Consider the following 23,727-nt stretch of genomic DNA (forward strand, 5'->3'; position numbering starts at 1 on the left):
TGTCGTAAAATGTCCCAAGGCACTTCACAGGAGCATTTAAAACAAAAATTGACACCGAGCCACAAAGAGAAATTGGGGCAGATGACCAAAAGCTTGGTCAAAGAGTTAGGTTTTATGGAGAGTCTTAAAGGAGGAGAGAGAGGTAGTGAGGCAGAGAGGTTGAGGGAGGGAATTCCAGAGCTTAGGGCCTTGGCAGCTGAAGGCATGGCCACCAATAGTTGAACGATTAAAATCAGAGATGCTCAAGAGGCCAGAATTAGAGGAGCGCAGCTAACATGGGGGGGTTGTGGGGCTGAAGGCAATTAGAGATAGGGAGGGGCGAGACCATGGAGCGATTTGTAAACAAGGATGAGAATTTTTAAATCGAGGCATTGCTTAACTGTGAGCCAATGTAGGTCAGCGAGCACAGGGGTGATGGGTGAACGGAACTAGTTGTGAGGTAGGACATGGGCAGCAGAGTTTTGGATGACCTCAAGTTTGCAGAGGGTATAACGTGGGAAGCAGCCAGGAGTGCATGAGAATAGTCAAGTCTAGAGGTAACAAAGGCATGGATGAGGGTTTCAGCAGCAGATGAGCTGAGGCAATGGCTGAGTCGGGCAATGTTACTGAGGTGGAAATAGGCGGTCTTGGTTATGCTGCGAATAGGTGGGCAGAAGCTCATTTCAGGATCAAATATGATACCACATTTGCGAACAATCTGGTTCAACTTCAAACAGATGTGATGGAATGGCTAGGGAACGGAGTTTGTGGCTGGGACTGAAGCCAATGGCTTTGGTCTTCCCAATATTTAGTTGGAGAAAATTCCTGCTCATCCAGGACTGGATGTCGGACAAGCAGCCTGGCAATTTAGAGACCGTGGAAGGGCCAAGAGAAGCGGTGATGAGGTAGAGCTGGGTGTCGTCAGTGTACATGTGGAAACTGATGTTGGGTTTTCGGATGATCTCTCCAAGCATGTAGATGAGAAGTAGGAGTGGGCCAAGAATAGATCCTCGGGGGACACCAGAGGTAATGATGCGGGAGCGGGAAAAGAAGCCATTGCAAGTGATTCTCTGGCTACGTTTAGATAGATAAGAATGGAATCGGGCGAGTGCAGTCCCATCCAGCTGGATAACGGTGGAGAGGCGTTGGAGGAGAATGGAGTAGTCAACCACGTCCTTCTCAACCTGCAGACAGGTTGAGAAGGACGAGGAGGGATAGTTTAGAAACAGAAACCTAGAAAATGGATGCAGGAGTAAGCCATTCGGCCCTTCGAGCCTGCACCACCATTCAATAAGATCACAGCTGATCGTTCACCTTAGTACCCCTTTCCTGCTTTCTCTCCAAACCCCTTGATCCCTTTAAAGGCCATATCTAACTCTCTCTCGAATATATCCAATGAGCTGGCATCAACAACTCTCTGCGGTAGGAAATTCTACAAGCTAACAACTCTGAGTGAAGAAGTTTTTCCTCATCTCAGTCCTAAATGGCTTACCTCTTATCCTTGGACTATGTCCCCTGGTTCTGGACTTCCCCATCATCGGGAACATTCTTCCTGCATCTAACCTGTCCAGTCCCGTCAGAATTTTATATGTTTCTATGAGATCCTCTCTCATCCTTCTAAACTCCATTGAATACAGACCCAGTCGATCCAGTCTCTCCTCATATGTCAGTCCTGCCATCCCGGGAATCAGTCTGGTGAACCTTTGCTGCACTCCCTCAATAGCAAGAACGTCCTCCCTCAGATTAGGAGACCAAAACTGAACACAATATTCCAGGTGAGGCCTCACCAAGGTCCTGTACAACTACAGTAAGACCCTCCCTGCTCCTATACTCAAATCCCCTAGCTATGAAGGCCAACATACCATTTGCCGCCTTCACCGCCTGCTGTACCTGCATGCCAACTTTCAATGACTGATGTACCATGACACCCAGGTCTCGTTGCACCTCCCCTTTTCCTAATCTGCCGCCATTCAGATAATCTGCCTTCGTGTTTTTGCTCCCAAAGTGGATAACCTCACATTTATCCACATTATACTGCATCTTCCATGCGTTTGCCCACTCACCTAACCTGTCCAAGTCATCCTGCAGTCTCTTAGCGTCCTCCTCACAGCTCACACCGCCACCCAGCTTAGTGTCATCTGCAAACTTGGAGATACTACACTCAATTCTTCATCTAAATCATTAATGTATATTGTAAATAACTGGGGTCCCAGCACTGAGCCCTGCGGCACTCCACTAGTCACTGCCTGCCATTGTGAAAAGGAACCGTTTATCCTGACTCTCTGCTTCCTGTCTGCCAACCAGTTCTCTATCCATATCAGTTCATTACCCCCAATACCATGTGCTTTAATTTTGCACACCAATCTCTTGTGTGGGACCTTGTCAAAAGCCTTTTGAAAGTCCACATACACTACATCCACTGATTCTCCCTTGTCCACTCTACCAGTTACATCCTCAAAAAATTCTAGAAGATTTGTCAAGCATGATTTCCCTTTCATAAATCCATACTGACTTGGATTCTGTCACTGCTTTCCAAATGCGCTGCTATTTCATCCTTAATAATTGATTCCAACATTTTCCCCACTACTGATATCAGGCTAACTGGTCTATAATTACCCGTTTTCTCTCTCTCTCCTTTCTTAAAAAGTGATGTTACATTAGCTACCCTCCAATCCAGAGGAACTGATCCAGAGTCGATCGACTGTTGGAAAATGATCACCAATACATCCACTATTTCTAGGGCCACTTCCTTAAGTACTCTGGGATGCAGACCATCAGGCTCCAGGGATTTATCGACCTTCAATCCCATCAATTTCTCTCTCTCAATTTCCTGCCGAATAAGGATTTCCTTCAGTTCCTCCTTCTCACTACACCCTCGGTCCCCGAGTAGTTCCAGAAGGTTATTTGTGTCTTCCTTAGTGAAGACAGAACCAAAGTATTTGTTCAACTGGTCTGCCATTTCTTTGTTCCCCATTATAAATTCACCTGAATCTGACTGCAAGGACCCTATGTTTGTCTTCACTAATCTTTTTGTCTTCACATATCTTTAGAAGCTTTTGCAGTCAGTTTTTATGTTTCCAGCAAGCTTCCTCTCACACTCTATTTTCCCCCTCCTAATTAAACCCTTTGTCCTCCTCTGCTGAATTCTAAATTTCTCCCAGTCCTCTGGTTTGCTGCTACTTCTGGCCAATTTATATGCCTCTTTCGGCTTTAACACTATCCTTAATTTCCCTTGTTAGCCATGGTTGAGCCATCTTCCCCATTTTATTTTTACTCCAGACAGGGTTGTACAATTGTTGAAGTTCATCCATGTGATCTTTAAATGTTTGCCATTGCCTATCCACCGTCAACCCTTGAAGTATCATTTGCCAGTCTTTTTTAGACAATTCACATCTCATACCATCAAAGTTACCTTTCCTTAAGTTCAGGACCCTAGTCTCTGAATTAACTGTATCATTCTCCATCTTAATAAAGAATTCTACCATATTATGGTCACTCTTCCCCAAGGGACCTTGCACAACAAGATTGCTAATTAGTCCTTTCTCATTACACATCACCCAGTCTAGGATGGCCAGCCTTCTAGTTGGTTCCTCGACATATTGATCTAGAAAACCATCCCTAATACACTCCAGGAAATCCTCCCCCACCGCATTGCTACCAGTTTGGTTAGCCCAATCTATATGTAGATTAAAGTCACCCATGATAACTGCTGTACCTTTGTTGCACGCATCCCTAATTGTTTGATGCCCTCCCCAACTTCACTACTACTGTTTGGTGGCCTGTACACAACACCCACTAGCGTTTTCTGCCCTTTGGTATTCCGTAGCTCCACCCATACTGATTGCACATCATCCAAGCTCATGTCCTTCCTTACTATTACATTAATTTCCTCTTTAACCAGCAATGCCACCCCACCTCCTTTTCCTTTCTGTCTATCCTTCCTGAATGTTGAATACCCCTGGATGTTGAGTTCCTAGCTTTGGTCACTCTGGAGCCATGTCTCCGTGATGCCAATTATATCATATTCGTTCCTTGCTGCCTGCGTAGTTAATTCGTCCACCTTATTACGAATACTCCTCGCATTGCAGCACAGAGCCTTCAGGCTTGTCTTTTTAACACACTTTGCCCCTTTAGAATTTTGCTGTAATGTGGCCCATTTGCTTTTTGCCTTGGATTTCTCTGCCCTCCACTTTTACTTTTCTTCTTTCTATCTTTTGCTTCTGTCCCCATTCTACTTCTCTCTGCCTCCCTGCATAGGTTCCCATCCCCCTGCCATATTAGTTTAACCCCTCCCCAACAGCACTAGCAAACACTCCCCCTAGGACATCAGTTCCGATCCTGCCCAGATGCAAACCGTCCGGTTTGTACTGGTCCCACCTCCTCCAGAACCGGTTCCAATGTCCCAGGAATTTGAATCCCTCCCTTCTGCACCACTCCTCAAGCCACATATTCATCCGAGCTATCCTGCTGTTCCTACTCTGACTAGCACTGGTAGCAATCCTGAGATTGCTATCTTTGAGGTCCTACTTTTTAATTTAGCTCCTAAATTCGTCTTGTACGACCTCATCCCGTTTTTTTACCTTTATCGTCGGTGCCTATATGCACCACGACAACTGGCTGTTCACCCTCCTCCTTCAAAATGTGCTGCAGCCGCTCCGAGACATCCTTGACCCTTGCACCAGGGAGGCCGATCTTGTCACAGTTACGTAGGATGTAATTTGTGACTTTGATAAAAGCCTTTTCGGTACTGTGGAAAAGGTGGAAACCTGATTGGCGGGATTCAAAAATAGAGTTCTGGGAAAGATGGGCATGGATTTCGGACACATTCAAGGACTTTGGGGAGGAAAAGGAGGTTGGAGATGGAGCTGGTAGTTTGTAAGGATGGAGGGGGTCAAGGGTTGTTTTTTTTTGAGGAGAGGGGTGATGACAGCCGAATTGAAGGAAAGGAGGACAGTAGCTGAGGAGAGAGAACCATTAACAATGTCAACTAACATGGGAGCCAGAAAAGGAAGTTGCGTGGTTCGCAGTTTAATGGGAATAGAGTCAAGGGAGCAGGAAGTGAGTCTCTCAGACAGGATGAGCGTGGAGAGGTCAAGAGGGGAGATCGGAGAGAAACTGGAGAAAGATGAGAGTTCAGGGCTAGGGCAGGGGGGAACCTTGGGGGAACCTTAGAGGAAGTTTGGACCAATGGGCTAGGGGAAGGAAGGGAGGTGGCAGAGGCAGCTGATCGGATGGTCTCAATCTTGGAGACAAAGAAGTCCATGAGCTCCTCGCACTTGTTGGAGGTGAGGGTGGAGGAGACGGGGAAAGGGGTTTAAGAAGATGGTTTGCAGTAGGGAAAATAATCTGGGGGTTATTTTTGCATTCCAGAATGATCCTGGAATCGTGAGCAGTTTTGGCAGGATCCAATAGTGCTTTACGTGGTCTAGCCAGATCTGGCAGTGAATAGCTAATCCAGTTGTCTACCATATCCATTCAAGTCTGCATCCGTTGGACTTTAGGGAGGAGAGCCTGGGTGAGATATAAAGTCGTGGTTTTAATAGGGACGAGGGCATCAAAGTTGGTGGTGAAAGTGTGGTTGAGCAGATCGGTAGCTGCTGAAGTGTTGTGGTGAATGGAGGGCTAAAGGTTACACAGTGGATTATATCAGTGCAGTTGTAAGTGAGTTGGGAGAGAGTTTCTTCCGGGGTGGTCACAGGAGGAAGTCGGGTTTTGCAGGAAAAGCTGGATGTGGGTTGAGGGCGATACAAGGAAGTGATTGACACGATGGGAGTAGCGAGGCCACGGGAGATGGCAAGGTCAAGGGGGTGGAGATGATTATCGGTAAGGTAGTTTACATGGAGGGAGAGATTAATGGAGAATAGGAGGGCAGTGAACTCAGAAGAGAGAGAGCGTGATGAATTGAGATGGAGGTTGAAATCACTGAAGATAAGTCGTTTGGTGCAGAGTCTGAGGGAGGAAAACAGTGAAGATACCTTGGTGAGAAAATTTTTGATACTTTTGTGGGCGGTAGAGAAGGAGGATTTTAAATGAGGTGTGAGAAGGGTGGAACAAGGTGAGATGCTCAAAGAAGGGGAAAGTGCCAGAGGAATAGAGGGCAGATGAAGGTGTAATTTGGTGATAAGAACCACACCACCACTGTGCTGGTCTGGACGGGGCAAGTTGTGGTAGGTATAGGCGTCATTTCGGGGTAAGGTCATCATCCCTCACCCAGGTTGCCATCAAGGCCATGATGTCGATGTAATCATCCACGCTAAGCTCATTAATGGTAAGTGAGCAGACATTTTGGAGGGAGATGCAGAGAGGGGTGGTGGTAGCTGATCCGCTACCAGAGTCCAGAGGGTCAGCACTTTGGGGGGAGGTGAGGTGGTGAGTTGGACGGCGAGGAGATTGGTAAGATTAACCCCCAGTGGGAGTGCTGGGAAGGAAGGTCGGCGAGAGAGTAGGATGGGATAGTCGGGGTTACTGCTCATGAGGCAGCGACGAGTGGCTAGATGGACCCTTTGAAGGATGCCAAGAGAGGCACAGAGGAAAGCTGTCGGCTTATCTGAGGGAGTCAAGCCTGGGATGGTGGCAGGAGTAGCAAGGTCAAAGAGTAATGAAGGGTTGGGATAGGTATTTGGAAAGGCAGGGTACCTGATAGAGGAGAAATGAAAGGAGGCATGATGACAGGAGAGAGTAGTCAAGGAGGGATAGAGAGAAAAGAAAATGGTGGAGAAAAAAGTTGAAATAGAAGTGATTGGCTCGTGTCCAAAATGTGCATGCGAATGAACAGAGGGAAACTCAAGTTACATAAGCCTGGTTATGTAGCAATTATTTGGAAACATTTTCCTGGTAGTAACGAATAGATAGACGATAGGAAGGAGTCCAGAGTTAAGATCAGAGGTCCTGTGGTAGGATAAAGTAGACAAAGTAGAGTGGAGTAGGTATGGATCATCTACGAACTGATGTACAAGTTCAGAGACAGGTGTGGTGCATGAGTGAAATCCAGAAGCTATTTGAAGGATAAAGAATTGGCACATAGAGGTTATTTCCGTGGGAATGAGGATCCAGGCAAAAAGATGATGAAGTTGGATAATGCATTATTGAGAGCCAGTTATAGATTAAAGACAGGATATTCACTCTGATTTTATGCCATGGATTTCAATTCGATTTCACAGTTGAGTTTTCATTTGTAAAAGTTAAGTTTTTTCTGCAACAAAACCACATTCCTTGTGTGCAGTTTGTCTTTGAAGTGAGACAAATGTTGTTAATCGGTCTAACTTACTACTTTTTGAACTAGTGTTGATTCTGACCACTTTTTTGGATATCCTTAGGTTATCTGTGGCTGAATGACTTTTTCTTGGTTACAAGCAAATTATATTAAGACATTATTTTTGTTCCTTTTATAATGGAAATGTTTCCTTTGCTAATTCCTCCTGGGCCATGCACCTTCTGTGATTCAGAAGGAAAGTCAAGCAGCTTATTACAAAGTCATTGTTTATTGGTGGCTCCCCACCAGAGAGTGCATTAATGTGCATGTCACCTGTAACTATGTGGCACCTTCCCATTGTTTGCAGATGAGTTCAGGAGCTCAGAAAAGTGGTAGAATCTGATGTGTTCTACTGCGACATGCATGTCATGTTGCCTTAACTGTGTTACTGAGAATAGGAAAATAACAGCTTTCTTTTCTCTCCAGGGTACAGCTGTGCCTGCATCTAATGCCAATCATTCAGTCAAGAGTGAAGAGACCAGCTTGCCATCTAGTCTTTGTAGCATTAAACCAAACCTAGCACTCAACCTTAAGCCTCCATCTATTATTGTTACCCCAGGTAAGTTGATGGCTTATACACTATTTATTGAAAGACAAGGCAATTTAATGGCAGCATTGCCATTTAAAACACAATGATGGGTGTGTGAAATATGTCTGCTTGAATTGTGAAAAATCTCGAAGTACAGTTCTGGACTTTTCCCTTCCAACCTTGAATTATGTCCTCTTTTTGAGCTATACAGGATAGAATGACGTATTAATGGTCACATTGTCAGGAGCAGTAGTTGTGATGGGAATGCTGAGATGATGAATTAAAAGGATTGCACAAGAGTATTGCCACAACATTAAAGAGTGTTGGTTTATGCAAGATCTTTCCTATAATGCACTGCTATATAAGAATAGTTACAACACTGTAAATAATAACTATGAATGTTGTCTGATTAATTGATAATTAGCACTAAATATGAGGTGTGGAACTTTCTGAAGCCCAGCCGTATTCTACAGTATCTGCAAAGTCATAGCATACAACGTGATGTAACTTGGGTGCATTTTTACCCTTCCACAGAAATGTGTGCTGAAACAAGCGTGCTGTCCTGATGGCTTAGTGAGTTTATCCAGTGAGTATCTGAACCATACAGATCAAAAAGGTCCCCAAGGTTAGGGTTCCAACACACCTGGTTTCGGTGGGTTTCTACCAGAATGGGCGATTGATCTCCTGAGCACGTCTGCTGGCGAGTCGGGAGAAAAGGTCCTTGTATGCGTGGTTCGCGCATGTGCAGTATCCTGGCTGTCGTGGCTTACAGCCAATCTGCGATGTCTAGGCACTGCTGGTCAGTCTGCTATTTGGAATGCACCGCTTCCTTGCCAGTTATGAGGATAGTGGCATCAGGGCAATGAAAGTTGCCTGAAAACTCAGCAAGTCCTGGGGGAGGGAGGGAGGGAGGGAGAGCAAGAGAATAACAAAACTGGGGAGAGCAGCATAAACTTGGGAGGGGGGAGGAGAGAGAGAGAGAAAGAGAAGCACAAATTGGGAGGAAGAGAGAGCAACACAAACTGGGGAATGGGGAGAGAGAGAGAGAGAGAGAGAGAGAAAGAACAACACATACTGGGGGAGTGAGAAAAGCAAACTAAGGGAGGGAAAGAGTAACACAAACTGGGGAGGCAGAGCGAGAGCAGCATAAACGGCGAGGGAGAGATAGAGCAGCATAAATTTGGGGGGAGGGAGAGAGTAACACAAACTTAGGGGGAGAGAGAAACTTAAACTGGGAGGGGGAGAGAGAAACTTAAACTGGGAGGGAGAGAGAGCAATGCAAACTGAGGGAGGGAGAGAGTAACTCAAACTGGGGGATGGAGGGGGAGAGCAACACATAATGGGGAGAAGTGGGAGGGAGAAACACAAATTGGAGGAAGAGATCAACACAAACTGGGGAACAAGGGACAGAGATCAACACAGGAGATAGGGAGGAGGAGAGAGTAATAACTTCAGCACCTTGAACATAGTAAAACATCTCAAGGCTGTTCTCAAGAGTGATTATCAAACAAAAATTGACACCGAGCCACATAATAGGACAGGTGACCAAAAGGGGTAGGTTTACGGAACAACTTAAAGAAGAACAGAGAAGTTTATGGTGGGAATTCCAGAGCTTGGGGCTAGATAGCTGAAGGCATGCCTGCCAATGGTGAATTGAAACAAAAACTGGATGTGCAACGTGCCATAATTGGAGGAGCACAGATCTGAGGTTTGTATAGTTGATAGAGATTTGAAAAAAAGGATGAGAATTTTAAAATTGAGGTGTTGCAGGACCAGGAGCCAGTGATGTTCAGTGAGCACAGGGGTGATAGGTGAACGGGAGTTGGTGTGAGTTAAGATATGGGCAGCTGAGTTTTGGATGAGCTCAAGAGGGGAACACACACTAAGGGATGGAGGGAGAAACACAAATTGAGGGAGGGAGGGAGAAATACCAGTTGGGGAAGATGGTGATCATGTCGGCCTGTGATGTGTGCTGTTATATAATGGCCCTGAATTCACTGCCCTTACAGATGCGTACGAGGTGTGCACACGCCCATAAGGGCCCCGCAAGTTTTGAGTTTAGGTATGCGAAGCACATGAACCTAAACCCGGAACTTGCGATCTGTCAAGAATTCTTTTGACAGATCACACTCATCCAGAAATAAAGGGTTTCCGTGGGTGGAAAGTTGGGTTATTTGCTCAACTTCTGCCCAGCGAATGCCCTTGAAATTCTTACGACTGATAAAAGCTTTTATCAGCGTGGGACTTTTAAAGGACAGAAAAATAAATTTTTTCCAATAACTTAAACATTTAAAATGCTGTTAATTAAGGCAAGTTTAATTTTAGACCCTTTAAAATATATAATTTTATTTTTCAAAAAATTACATTTGTTTTAAATAATTAATTAAATTCCATTTTGATTCATGTTAAATGTGATGTTTTAAAAAAAAAAAATTATTTTAAGTGTTTTTGTGGGTATTCCCATTCATACTTATGGCGATTCCGTATATACGGAACTCACGACAGGTATGAATGGGAATACCCCTACTTGGATTGGTTGGGCCGGCACACATGATCCCAAGGACGCTGCGAAGCGCTTACGACCCTCGAATACATGGGCTTCTACGCAGGCCTTTGCTTAGAGGCCCAGGACCACAAGTCTCCGACCCTCCCGGACCACCAGGTAGATTCGTAGAAATTTTTCAGGTCGGAGGCATCCACTCGCGGGAATCCTCTGACCGCAATTTCGGGGCCAGTGTGGTTTTTTTTATGGGAGTCGGGCAGATTTTGTGCTGCTTACTGAGGACTTTGCTCCATAATGACACCATTTTGACACTGGCTACCACCCAGATCTAGTCAATGTACTGCAACCTCAGCTTGCAAAATCTCTTGGCACTGACAGGATTCTCTGTAATCAGTTTTACATTTTTGCTTCTATCCTCAATTTCACTACTGTTGCCGTCCTTCCCATTTGCCTCCATTAGGGTTGGAATGAGGCATAATTTCCTCTAGCTTTCTTATTTGTCTCTCAAAAGCCTGTGGCCAGAACTCCATCAGCATCTCTAGATGACACTTCAGGCTTAATGCATATGTGCAAAGCCTTGGTATTCTGCTTGACATTTAACTGAGGCTTTTTTTTCCCCACAACTGATCATCTGCAGAAGGAATGTGCAAGCTTTTTTTTGTCTTTGTGGATTGCTTTGATACATACCAGAGATTCGAGTGGGCCACATATGAAGTTTAAATCAATGCTCCCATTAACTTGCATATATCTTGCTTCACATTCTAACAGATATTGGTGTCTGGTTTACGTTTTACCCACCAATGAATTAACATCACTTAGCACAGCCCTTTCCAAACCTCTGGGACTTGAAAATTTGGGACAACAAACCAGTGTGGTATGAAATGAATGTAAATGCAAATTGAATTCAGTTGTTTGAGCTTTGTGCATCAAGTTTAGCCACCTCAGTGATACAAAGCAGATAGAGCACTCCCAACAATACAAAAAAACCCTTTCTTCCTCCCCCAGAAATAAAGTTCCACACCCACACTTGAAATTTCATTGTCAAGCTACACTCACTTGTACCCAGTAAATCCTTTGCAAGAGCCTTAACTTCAAATCCCTTGATATCACTTATCTGCCTTGCCTCTGTAGTACTCTTGAACTACATGTTTCAGATCACATCTTCCTTTCCTTTATAGGAGAAATATTAGCATTATGAATCAGGTCTCATAAGACTGTGATCATAAAACAGATAACCTTGAGGAGTAAGGAAGCCAATTCAGCCCCCCCCCCCCCCCCCCTCCTTGCACAAACTGAGGTCACCACTGCAATTACTTTTGTATGAACTCTACAAACCAAGTTGTTTTCTCTACAAGCTGTTGGAGAAAGCAGTTTTCTCCTTCCTGGGCATAATAAAATGTGAAATAATGTCACCTTGAAGGAATAGCTTTAGCATTCTCCCACAACAGGCTAAGTGAAACATCAGGATCATGATTCACTTAAGGAAAGCAGGCTAAAACAAATCTTTAAAACATTATCATTTCAGGTGGATAAGTTCTTGGTTTAAAAAAAAGCTTTCTTGCTTGGATTGCCCTAAGTTTAGCCCCAAGAGACGGTTAGTAATTCCTGCTAGTGGTCACAGATGGTGCTGTACTTTTTAGAGCAAATACAGTTAGTTAGAAGACTAATTTAGTATTGATGAATGAAGCATTGTGTGGTGACTTATTTTGGATGCTAATGGCAGGCGAAAATACAGATTTAGTCTTTGTACTGCTCTGTTGCTCAACTATGCTTATGACCTTTAAAAGATTTTTTTTGCTGTGCAGCAATTGTTGGCAGAGGCTTCTGCATTCCACTTGCAGCTTGCTTATTCTGCTGAAGGTTGGTTATACTGGTACTTTCAATCATCATGTAGAGCAAGCAAGCAACGACAGTTGGAACTCCATGTGTTGACCTGAGAAATATCTCAGCCAACCTTCGAGAAGCATTGCCATCTCTTAAGCAGTTCAAGTCTGTATTCACATTAGCCTGGAAATCTCAGTGCAATTACTGGATAATAAATAGACTGCACCAGAATTGAGGGCATTGTTACAAGTGAACTTGTTTTCCAGTGTTGCAGCCTGGAATCCAAGCTTAAGAATCAAATATTAAGTGGATGTAAGTTTTTTTTTTTAGATTTGTCTTTAATATCATGGAATGGTCACTGGTACCTCAGTTGAAAACTCAAAGTGCCCACAAGTAGCTCCTATATAAACGCTTATGTGGTATTTATATTATAAAACCTATTCAAGAAGTGGTTCTGCAGTGTTGCTGAAGTAGCCCAGTGTGTAGCATCTGTACTGTTTGTGACTCTATAGCACCAGAAAAACACATATACATGTACAACTGCTTCAAAGTTCCAATTTGGATACTATACCCTCCTCAATGGCCAGGGAACTTCCTGAAGTTAATGAATAGCATGTTGCTTGCTTCTCTGATGGGCTAAACTACTCCGCCCATTAGCAGCGAGAAAAGATGGCTAACTCCATAGTAGTATTTACATTTGTTGTTAGCGGAGTTGCAAACTCCAGAGGTGCCCGTGACACCAGCTTTTTTTGCTGAGCCTTGGACACTGGAGACATCAGAGCTACCTTTTTAACTTTGCGGACACTGTCCTAAAGAAATTACTGTCCCAAATAAATGGTTGATTTTTAAATATTACAGGATTGTACAAAACAGAAAATGTTTTAATTCGGAACTAAAGGGGTAAAGTTTAGATTATTTAATACTTTTTATTTAGTGTGATGCTACATTTTTATATCATACCAAGTCTACTCTATATGCTCTTGATGCTATCAGAACTGTTCCTTGGGCAATTTTCCAGGAAGTGCATTTCAGTGGGTGCAGGAAATTGATCTGTTTATTTGCTCCTACTTTTACTCCAGGTAACCAGCTAAGTTTGACAAGCTGACCCCCTTTAAATGAAGATGGATTCTGAAACATTCAGGGCTGAGATTCTAACTCTTGTGGCAAGTCAGAAGTCTACTATAGAATCATAGAATAGAATCATAGAATGATTACAGCACAGAAGGGGCCATTCGGCCTGTCGAGCCTGTGCAGGTTCTCTGCAAGAGCACTTCAGCTAGTCTCACTCCCCTGCCCTTTTTCCCCCATAGCCCTGCAAATTTTATTCCTTCAGGTACTTATCCAATTCCCTTTTGAAAGCCACAGTTGAATCTGCCTCCACCACCTTTTCAGGCAGTGCATTCCAAATCCTAACCACTCGTTACATACAAAAATGTTTCCTCATTTTGCCTTTGGTTCTTCTGCCAATCACTTTAAATCTGTGGGCTTTGGTTCTCGACCGTTCTGCCAATGGGAACAGTTTCTCTCTCTACTCTATTCAGACCCCTCATGATTTTGAACGCCTCTATCAAACCTCCTCTCCACCTTCTCTGCTCTAAGAAAAAAAGACTTGCATTTATATAGCGCCTTTCACGCCCACCAGCCATCTCAAAACGCTTTACAGCCATTGAAGTACTTTTGGAGTATAGTCACTGTTATAATGTGGCAGCCAATTTGTGCACAGCAAGCTCCCACAAACAGCAGTGTGATAATGTCCAGATAATCTCTTTCATTATGTTAACTAAGTGATAAATATTGGTCAGGACACAGGGGATAACTCCCCTGCTCTTCTTCGAAAGAGTGCCAAGGGATCTTTCACATCCACCTGAGAGAGCAGACGGGGCCTCGGTTTAACGTCTCATCCAAAAGATGGCACCTTTGACAGTGCAGCATTCCCTCAGTACTTCACTGGAGTGTCAGCCTAGATTTATGCCTGGAGAACAACCCCAGCTTCTCCAATCGATCCACGTAACTGAAGTCCCTCATCTCTGGAACCATTCTGGTAAATCTTTTCTACACCCTTTCTAAAGTGTGGCGCCCAGAATTGGACATAATACTCCAGTTGAGGCCGAACCAGTGTTTTATAAAGGTTCATCATCATTTCCTCGCTTTTGTACTCTATGCCTCTATTTATCCTGAGATGAGGGGGTTGACTTATGAAAATAGGTTAAGGAGATTGGGTCTATACTCAATGGAGTTCAGAAGTATGAGAGGTGATCTTATCAAAACATAGAAGATAATGAGGGGGTTCGACAAGTTGGATGCAGAAAGGATATTTCCACTCATAGGGGAAACTAAAACTAGGGGCATAGTCTCAGAATAAAGGATTGCCCATTTAAAACTGAGATGAGGAGGACTTTCTTCTGAGGGTTATAAATCTGGAATTTTCTGCCCCAGAGAGCTGTGGAGGCTGGGTCATTGAATATATTTAAGGTGGAGATAGACAGATTTTTGAGCGATAAGGGAATCAAGGGAGCGGGCAGGGAAGTGGAGCTGATTCCATGATCAGATCAGCCATAATCTTATTAAATGGCGGAGCAGGCTCGAGGGGCCAAAAGACCTACTGCTTCTATTTCTTATGTTCTTATTTATGACTCCCAGGATCCTGTATGCTTTTTTAACTACTTTCTCAACCTCCCCTGCCACCTTCAATGATTTATGCACATATACCTCCAGGTCTCTCTGTTCCTCCACCCCCTTTAGAATTGTACCCTTTAGTTTTTATTGCCTCTCCTTGTTCTTCCTACCAAAATGTATCACATCGCACTTTTCTGCGTTAAATTTCATCTGCCAATGTTCCACCAGCCTGTCTGTCTTCTTGAAGTCTATCACTGTCCTCCTCACTGTTCACTCTACTGCCAAGTTTTGTGTCATCTGCAAATTTTGAAATTGTGCTCTGTGCACCTAAGTCATTAATATATATCAAGAAAATCAGTGGTCCTGGTACCGATCCCTGGGGAACACCACAGTATACCTTCCTCCTGTCCGAAAAGCAACCGTTCACCACTACTCTCTGTTTCCTGTCTGGGGGGAGCGCCGGGGGATGGTTTCCTGTCACACTTTATCAAGGAGGCTTTGAGGGTAACATCCCCACCAGCACCTGGAAATCCCTGGTTCCCACCCACCCTTTCCTTCAACCACTGTCTGCCCCACCTTTTACAGAGACTGTAATTCCCTCTTTGGACTGTACAGCCACCTGAGAACGCACTTTGAGTGGAAGCAAGTCTTCCTCAATTTCGAGGGACTGTCTATAATGGTGATATTTCCTGTCACTTAGCCAATTTCATATCCTTGCTGCCACTGTCCCTTTTATTCCATGGGTTTCAACTTTGCTGGCAAGCGTATTATGTGGCACTTTATCAAATGCCTTTTGGAAGCCCATGTACACCAGCTCAACCACATTAACCCCATCAACCCTCTCTGTTACTCATCAAAAAACTAAATCAAGTTAGTTAAACACGATTTGCCATTAACATCCGTGCTGGCTTTCCTTACTTAATCCACACTTATCCAAGTGACTGTTAACTTTGTCCCTAATTATTGTTTCTAAAAGCTTCCCCACTACTGAGGTTAAACTGTCTGGCCTGTCGTTGGGTTTTTTTGAACCGGGGCGCACTTTTTTTTTTGAACATCGTACTTTTGATGCACAACATGAGTATAGTCCATTCAGTGTGAAGAGTATCTGCTTTGAGTAGCAGCTGAGCGTAAGTGCATCAGACTTTGAAAAATGTAATTGATTTAATTAATTAATACTGCTCATTCAACGATAATGTTTCTTTCACTTCCTGAATTTTCAACTGTCGGATTTTTTTTAGGGTGCATAGTTTTATTGGGAGAAAATCTGTATTTTGTTTTTAAAAACTGAGGGAGAGAAAATTAGTAGTGTTCTGATTGCATATCTTTTGTAGCTTTTCTTGTTTTCGATAAACTTTAGAAAGTGTATTGGGCTGAGGAGGAGGGGAGCGATCAAGGGCCTGAGAGAAACAGGTTGAGAGGAAGGAGGGTGAGTTATAATGTGTCTTTCTTTGAGGCCACTTCAATTTAATAAAAAAGGACTTGAATTTTGAAGTCAACTATAATTATCTTACCACTTGTTGACAAGTTAAGCAAGGTCATTGCTAACACCTGAGATAGAGATTTTAATTTATGACACCAATGAGACAAAGAGGGAAGGAGAGAGAAAGATGAGACAGACAGATTCTTTCCTCTTTTCTAATTGATTGATTTTAAAAGACTTAGTTGAATTTCAAAAGCAAACAGTACCTCAATAGATAAGAAAGGAGAGGGAGGTTAGGAGGACATTTGGTTAAGGGGTCTCTGGCCTCTCACCACCTACCTTTGGAGAAGGGATGGAGGTTTAAAGGTGAGGTAACTTACAGCAGAGCAAGGAAAATATAGGATGCAAGGGTTGAGGCATAGGTCAAATATGATGCAGTTGGAATGAGGTGTTTGGAACGGAGCCACTGAGGCAACATTTTCACTAGATCTCATCCCAAATGTAGCCTGAAGCTCCTTTCCCCCCAACACTACCCACCACCTACCACTCTAAAGGAAAGAAGATAAAGAGACGGAGGGCAGATAAAGAGACAAACTAAAACTGCAGGAGGATATCGATGAATTGGTCAATTGGGCAGAAAAGTGGCAAATGGAATTCAATCTGGAAAAGTGTGAGGTAATGCATTTGGAGAGGGACAACAAGGCAAGGGAATACACGATAAATGGGAGGATGCTGAGAGGTGTGGGGGAACAGACGGACCCTGGAGTTTATGGCCACGGATCCTTAAAGGTAGCAGGACAGGTCGATAAGTTAAAAAGGCATGTGGAATGCTTTCCTTTATTAGCCGAGGCATAGAATACAAGAGCAGGGATTATGCTAGAACTGTATACAACACTAGTTAGACCACAGCTTGAGTACTGTGTGCAGTTCTGGTCACCACATTACAGGAAGAATGTGATTGCACTAGAAAGGGTGCAGAGGAGATTTACGAGGATGTTGCCAGGACTGGCAAACTTTGCTATGAGGAAAGATTGGATCGGCTGGGGGAAGATTTAATTGAGATGTATAAAAATTATGAGGGGCCTAGATAGAGTGGACAGGAAGGACCCATTTCCCTAGTAGAGGGGTCAGTAACCAGTGAGCATAGATTTAAAGCATTTGGTGGAAGGATTAGAGGGGAGATGAGGAAACATTTCTTTACCCAGAGGGTGGTGGGAGTCTGGATCTCACTGCCTGAAATGGTGGTCGAGGCAGAAACCCTGATGTTCACAGAGCCGCAACCTACAGGGCTACAGACCTAGTGCAGGAAGGTGAGATTAGGCTGGGTAACTCTTTTTCGACCGGCACAGACCCAATGGGCAGAAAGGCCTCCTTCTGTGTCGTAATTTTTCTGTGATTCTAAAAAAAAATTAGATTGAGTGAAGCAGAAGTGATTATCTTTCAACCTCATGGCTGCAATGCTTTGGGAGATCCATTCATATACTAATAAAAATGCAATGCAATTTTTTTTTAAGTACAGAAGGAAACATGCTATTGTATTGTACTTAATTGTTGCTTCTGGATTTGAGATATAAATGATAATGGTGTAGAGATGAGTGGCATATACAAGCATAGGTTTAGAGGTTTTAAAAAGCTATTAGAACAGCCAGTTTGACAGTGATTTTATCACTTTCAACATGATCACTGTCATAGAATCAGAAATTTACAGCATTGGAAGAGACCATTTCAACCCATCGTGTCTGCACCGGCTGACCAAGAGCTATCCAGCCTAATCCCACTTTCCAGTTCTTGGCCTATAGCCCTGTAGGTTACGGCACTTTAAATGCACATCCAAGTAACTTTTAAATGTGGTGAGGGTTCCTGCCTCTACCACCTTTTCAGGCAGTGAGTTCCAGACCCCCACCTCCCTCTGGGTGAGGAAATTTCCCCTCGTAGCTCTTCTAAACCTCCTCCCCAATTACTTTAAATCTATTCCCCCTGGTTGTTGATCCCTCTGTCGAGGGAAACCGGTCCTTCCTATCCACTCTATCCAGGGCCCTCATAATTTTATACACCTCAATGATGTTTCCCCTCAGTGTCCTCTTTTGCAAAGAAAACTAACCCAGCATCTCCAATCTTTCCTCGTAGCCAAAATTCTCCAATACAGGCAACATTCTTGTAAACCTCCTCTGCACTCTTTCCAGTGCAATCACATCTTTCCTGTAATCTGCCCAGAACTGCACACAGTACTCCAGCTGCAGTCTAACCAGTGTTTTATACAGTTCAAGCATAACCTCCTTGCTCTTGTATTCCATACTTTGACTAATAAAGGCAAATATTCCACATGCTGCCTTAACCATCTTATCTGTCTGGCCTGCTACCTTCAGGGATCTGTGGACCTGCACTCCAAGGTCCCCTTGTTCCTCTACACATTTCAGTGTCATACCATTTACTGTGTATTCCCTTGCCTTGTTAGAAGACCTCCCGAAATGCATTACCTCACACTTATTCGGATTGAATTCCATTTGCTACTTTTCTGCCCACCTGACCAGTAAATTGATATCTTCGTGCAGTCCGCCGCTTTCTTCATTATCAACCACACAGCCTATTTTAGTGTCATCTGCAAACTTCTTAATCATACCCCCAACATTCAAGTCCAAGTCATTGATATATACCACAAAAAGCAAGGGACACAGCACTGAGCCCTGCAGAACCCCACTTGCTACAGCCTTCCAGTCACAAAAACGCCCATCAACCATTACGCTTTGCTTCCTGTCTCTGGGCCAATTTTGGATCCAACTTGCCACTTTGCCCTGGATATCATGGGCTATTACTTTTGTGACCTGTCTGCCATGTGGGACCTTATCAAAAGCTTTGCTAAAATCCATATATACTACATCATACGCACTGCCCTCATTGACCCTCCTGGTTATCTCCTCTCAAAATTCAATCAAGTTAGTCAGACACGACCGTCCCTTGATCAATCCATGCTGACTGTCCTTGATTAATCCATGTCTTTCCAAATGAAAATTTATCCTGTCCCTCGGGATTTTTTCCAATAACCTACCACCGATGTTAGGTTGACTGGCGTGTAATTATTCGGTCTATCCCTTTCTCCATTTTTAAACAAAGGTACAACATTAGCAGTCCTCCAATCCTCTGGCACCACATCTGTAGCCAGAGAGGATTGGAAAATGATGGTCAGAGCCTCTGCTTGGGATACATTTCGTTTGGGGATTTATCCACTTTCAAAGCTACTAAGCCACTTAATACTTCCTCTCTCACTATGTTTATCTCGTCCAATATTTCACAGTCCTCCCTCATTGCAACGTCTGCATCGCCCCTCTCTTTTGTGAAAACGGATGCAAAGTATTTATTAAGAATCCTACCCACGTCTTCCGCCTCCACACACAGATTTGCTTTATGGTCTCTAATAACTCTTTCTCTAGTTATCCTCTTAAGAAATAGGAGCAGGAGTAAGTCATTTGCCCCCTCGAGCATGCTCCATTTAATAAGATCGTGGCTGATTTCTTAATATATTTATAAAACACCTTTGCGTTTGTCATTTGATATATTTTCAACAAATTATTTAGGCCAGTGCTTAACTCCTGACTGACCATTGCTGTTTAAAGCAGATTCTTCTGTTCATTAAAGTAATTGTTTCTCTGACTTTTTAATGCTTCCAACACACTCATTTTTACTTTTCATTACACTGGAGTCCTTAGTGACAGTGTCTTTTGCTCTTGGGTTAAACCTTTCACTGATAAACCTAGGTTTTCGTTCAAGCAGAAAATGTTGGAGGCACACAGCGAGTCAATCAATATCTTGGAGAGAAAAGATAGACAACAACAACATCATGTATTTGCAACAACTAACATCTCCACTGTACACCCTTCACTGATTCAATCAATCTTTTCTCTTTTCATAGAAACGTGAGGAATAGGAGTAGGCCATTTAGCCCCTCGAGCCTATTCCGCCATTCAATGAAATCATGGCTGATGTATGACCTAACTCCATAGACCCACCGTTGTCCCATATCCCTCAATACATTTAGTTAACAAAAATCCATCAATCTCAGATTTTAAAATTAACAATTTAACCATCAGAAGAGAGTTCCAAACTTCTACCACTCTTTGCATGTATAAGTGTTTCCTAACTTCATTCCTGAAAAATCTGGCTCTAATTTTTCGTCTTATGTCCCCAAGTCCTAGACTTCCCAATCAGTGGAAATATTTTTTCTCTATCTACCCATTCCGTTCTCCTTATTATCTTGACAACTTCGATCAAATCAGCCATTAACCTAAAATCCAGGGAGTACAGGTTGAACCTCCCTTATTCGGAACTCCTTTATCCGGAAGCACCCTATGTCCGGAACCATTCCTAGCTACCGGGTGGTGCATGCGCAGAATTCCGACATGAACAAATTGAAGTCCTTCCTCGCTGCCAACTCCCACAATCGTTGACCTCAGCCCGCGATCCACACCCCCTCCCCCTCCCCCCCCACACCCCCCCAAATGATCTCTCTGCCACACTCCCAGCTCGAAGCAAGTCAGCCCCGATATTTCCTTGCACAGTACCTGTACCATCCAACGTGACCACCCCTCCAGAAAAATCCCTTATCCAGAACAGGCCAGGTCCCGAGGGTTCCGGATAAGGGAAGCTCAACCTGTACAGCCCTAATTTAGTGCTAAACCCGCCTGATTTAGATACTGAAAATGAACCTGCTGTATATTTGCAGAATTTTTGTTTCATATTTTAAAATTGAGCATTCACAGCCCCGCCCGTATCTTTGGTTTAAGTATTGATGAAAGATTGTTCTCTTATCTGAATAGATATTTATTGCATATGTTGCTTTTTTATGAATGAGATTTATGAAGAAAATGAAGTTAAATATTTATTAATCTAAATCAAACACATTTGAACACAATTCTATAATAATGGGCAAGTCAAGCAGGTAAAAATGATTGCAATTTCCATTCAACTTGTAATTAAATGTGTCATTCTAATTGTTATACTGTTTTTTTTTCCTGTTGCCCTTCATTTCTTCCACATTTTTTTGGACAGAAATACTCAAAGTAATGTCCAATCTCCTAGAAAAAAAATTCTAAATTTGAAAATTGTAAAATTTCAGTTTTTGAAATGCAGTCAAGTTTTGGTTTCTATTTAATCGAACTATCCTAATTACACCAGGCAAACAGGTAAGAGTTGATTGAGAAGGCCTGTTTACATTGCACTACAACTATCGGCATCTCAAATCTGCAATGTAAATGAAGAGTCAGCTCGAGATGTTGTGTGTATCTTCGGCAGGAAACTGCTGTCAGGCAAGTTTAAATGCTTGCTGTCAACAGTGCAGGTCTCTATTTTATTGGCCCACAGGTTGACTTGTTGCTCAACCCATCTGAATCAGCTTGCAATATGATTTTGGTACCATCAGGAAAGATCCATGGCCAGAAATGGAAGACTTAATTTGTGACTTTTAAATATGTGTACACACAGGATTGCACATGTATAGTTGCTTCACCTTTGCTACCACCGCTGTGGAAGCCACCCCATTAACATTGCAGAGAAGATTCTACAGCCCTAATGTGCTGCCGAACCTATTGAAAAGTTCATTATATAAGTGTTCGGGAGTAAGTGTTAATCTGAAGGGTGGTTCTGGGTTTGTCATTATTATATAATTTTTCCAAATAGATATTGTATCCATGTGCTTAATGTAGTTGGAGTTTTGTTAATGAGACCAAACAAAATCAGATGCCCAAAGAAGACTTGATCATTGTTCAAGTAAAACTCATTAGAAATTCAGCTATTTCACCCTTTTTGGCGAAAACCTGGTCAGCGAGAAATTCGGTGATGTTTTGTGGCGGTGCCACTGGGCAGAGGAGCGCTGTCGTGCAAAACCCAAAATAGAGTTTTCGCTAAAAATTTGGCGCTCTCTGCACTTGTATTCTGCGCTCAGAATACCGACAGGGAAAAACCTATCGTAGCAGCCCTGCCAGCAGCGGTAAGTCTAAAGACCCGCAAAAAGGTTGGTTTTTATTTTTTAATTCTTTTTCAGCGATTCGATAGATAAGTGTCTTGTAAATGTTTTGTGAATTTTTGTTTTTGTTTTTTACAATTTATTTTTTGCCGTTTCCCCGCCCTCCCAAGGCCCAACTTGCAGTGGTATTGGACTAAAGTTGGCGAGGATCGCTGTTTGTGCTGAGAGTCCTCGCGCAACGCCGATTTTTACCGCTGTGCAAATTAAAGATTGAATTTCGGCCTGATAGCGATCAGCGAAGCGAATTTCGCTGAGAACCAAATTTCTAGACCTTGCATCTTTAATTCACCATTATTTTATTGCAGTTCAGTAAATTTTATTACCTACTTTTTAACATGCCGTGTGAAAGTTATTTCCTGGACACGAAATGGCAGCAAGGCAACCTAGTCTTGAGTCTTTTTAATGTTACAGCAGATCTACCTGCTAGAAGGTAGAGTCCGGCATGGCATAACGGCTAACATTTTTCCATTCCTGGGGTGTGATGCTATGTCCTTCTTTCCTCAGTTATTCCACACTTCCACAGTACAGTGATTAGGCACTCTTTAATCACAAGATCTAGAGTGAGATGAAGGCGGCCCTTTGGCCATTTGATTTCGGCTTTCGAAAGTACCAACCTATTGTTTTCTCCCTAGAATTTCTTGAAGGAGACGAGTGTCCTACCCTTCCCAGGAACTTGCCCAGCTGTTACTCATCCTCAGTGAAGCAATGTTTCCTATCTATTCTAAACATGGCCTCCATAGCCCTGAATCTCTGCTCTCTTGTCCTATTGCCCTGGCTTATCAAAGCATTGTTCTTTTACTTTTTATATCCCTACATAACACATATGTCTGCATATACAACATACTCAGCAAGATATCCCCCCGAGAAGAGGCTTTATGAGACTGAAAATCCCTAGCATGTCGAGTTGTTCCTCATAACTCACCTAACACTCGGATCAGCTTTGTTGCTCTCCTCAGGACATCATTGAGGGCCTGGATGAGTCCTTTACACTGTAGAAATTAGAACTGTATGCAGTATTCCAAGTGTGCCTGGACAGACTCTGGGGAATTGCAGACTTTTATGATGAATTCCTGAAAGAAAAAAGTTAATTGTGGAATCATACTTTCATCAAAATGTCACATGGAAAACATTTTGATTGTGTGTATTATCAGAAGTAAATTACAAGTATGTGTGCTAGCAATGTTCACAAGGCACAGTAAATATGCTGAACACGTGCGTCTTTACTCACCTTACCATCTGTTTGCATATAATATGCAAGCTTATTTTTCCTTCCTGACACCACATCCCAGGGTAAGCCTACTTCACAGTTGGGGAGCTGATTGGTAAGTAAGAGCATATAATAGAAGTGAAACATCATCACAGATGTCTGGCATCAGAGGAACAAAATTACTGGATACTTTGCACGTTCCTCATGAAAGAAAACATGTCTAGTCTGCAAAGATACTGTTCTTGGCTAATGCAAAAAAAAAAGGAAACATTTCCCTGCAATTTTTAAATGTCAAATGTATGTGTTCCCATAGCAACTTCTGCAAGATTAAATGGGCACATATGACATTGCTGGCTGTTTCTAGTATAAACAAATGCGATG

The 23,727-nt window shown here is 43.1% G+C and overlaps 1 protein-coding gene across 3 annotated transcripts in view; it reads left to right on the top strand.

The window, feature by feature from the left end:
* LOC139227820 (ankyrin repeat and SAM domain-containing protein 1A-like) overlaps window positions 1-23,727 on the top strand; it is a 482,026-nt gene that overhangs the window by 245,855 nt on the left and 212,444 nt on the right. For all 3 annotated transcript variants that reach the window (XM_070858888.1, XM_070858889.1, XM_070858890.1), the window contains exon 11: window positions 7,658-7,790. In XM_070858888.1, coding sequence (XP_070714989.1) covers window positions 7,658-7,790 — 133 coding nt within the window. The remainder of the gene's footprint in view (window positions 1-7,657; window positions 7,791-23,727) is intronic.

This window comes from Pristiophorus japonicus, chromosome 17 (assembly GCF_044704955.1).
Source record: "Pristiophorus japonicus isolate sPriJap1 chromosome 17, sPriJap1.hap1, whole genome shotgun sequence".
Taxonomy (NCBI): Eukaryota; Metazoa; Chordata; class Chondrichthyes; family Pristiophoridae; genus Pristiophorus; species Pristiophorus japonicus.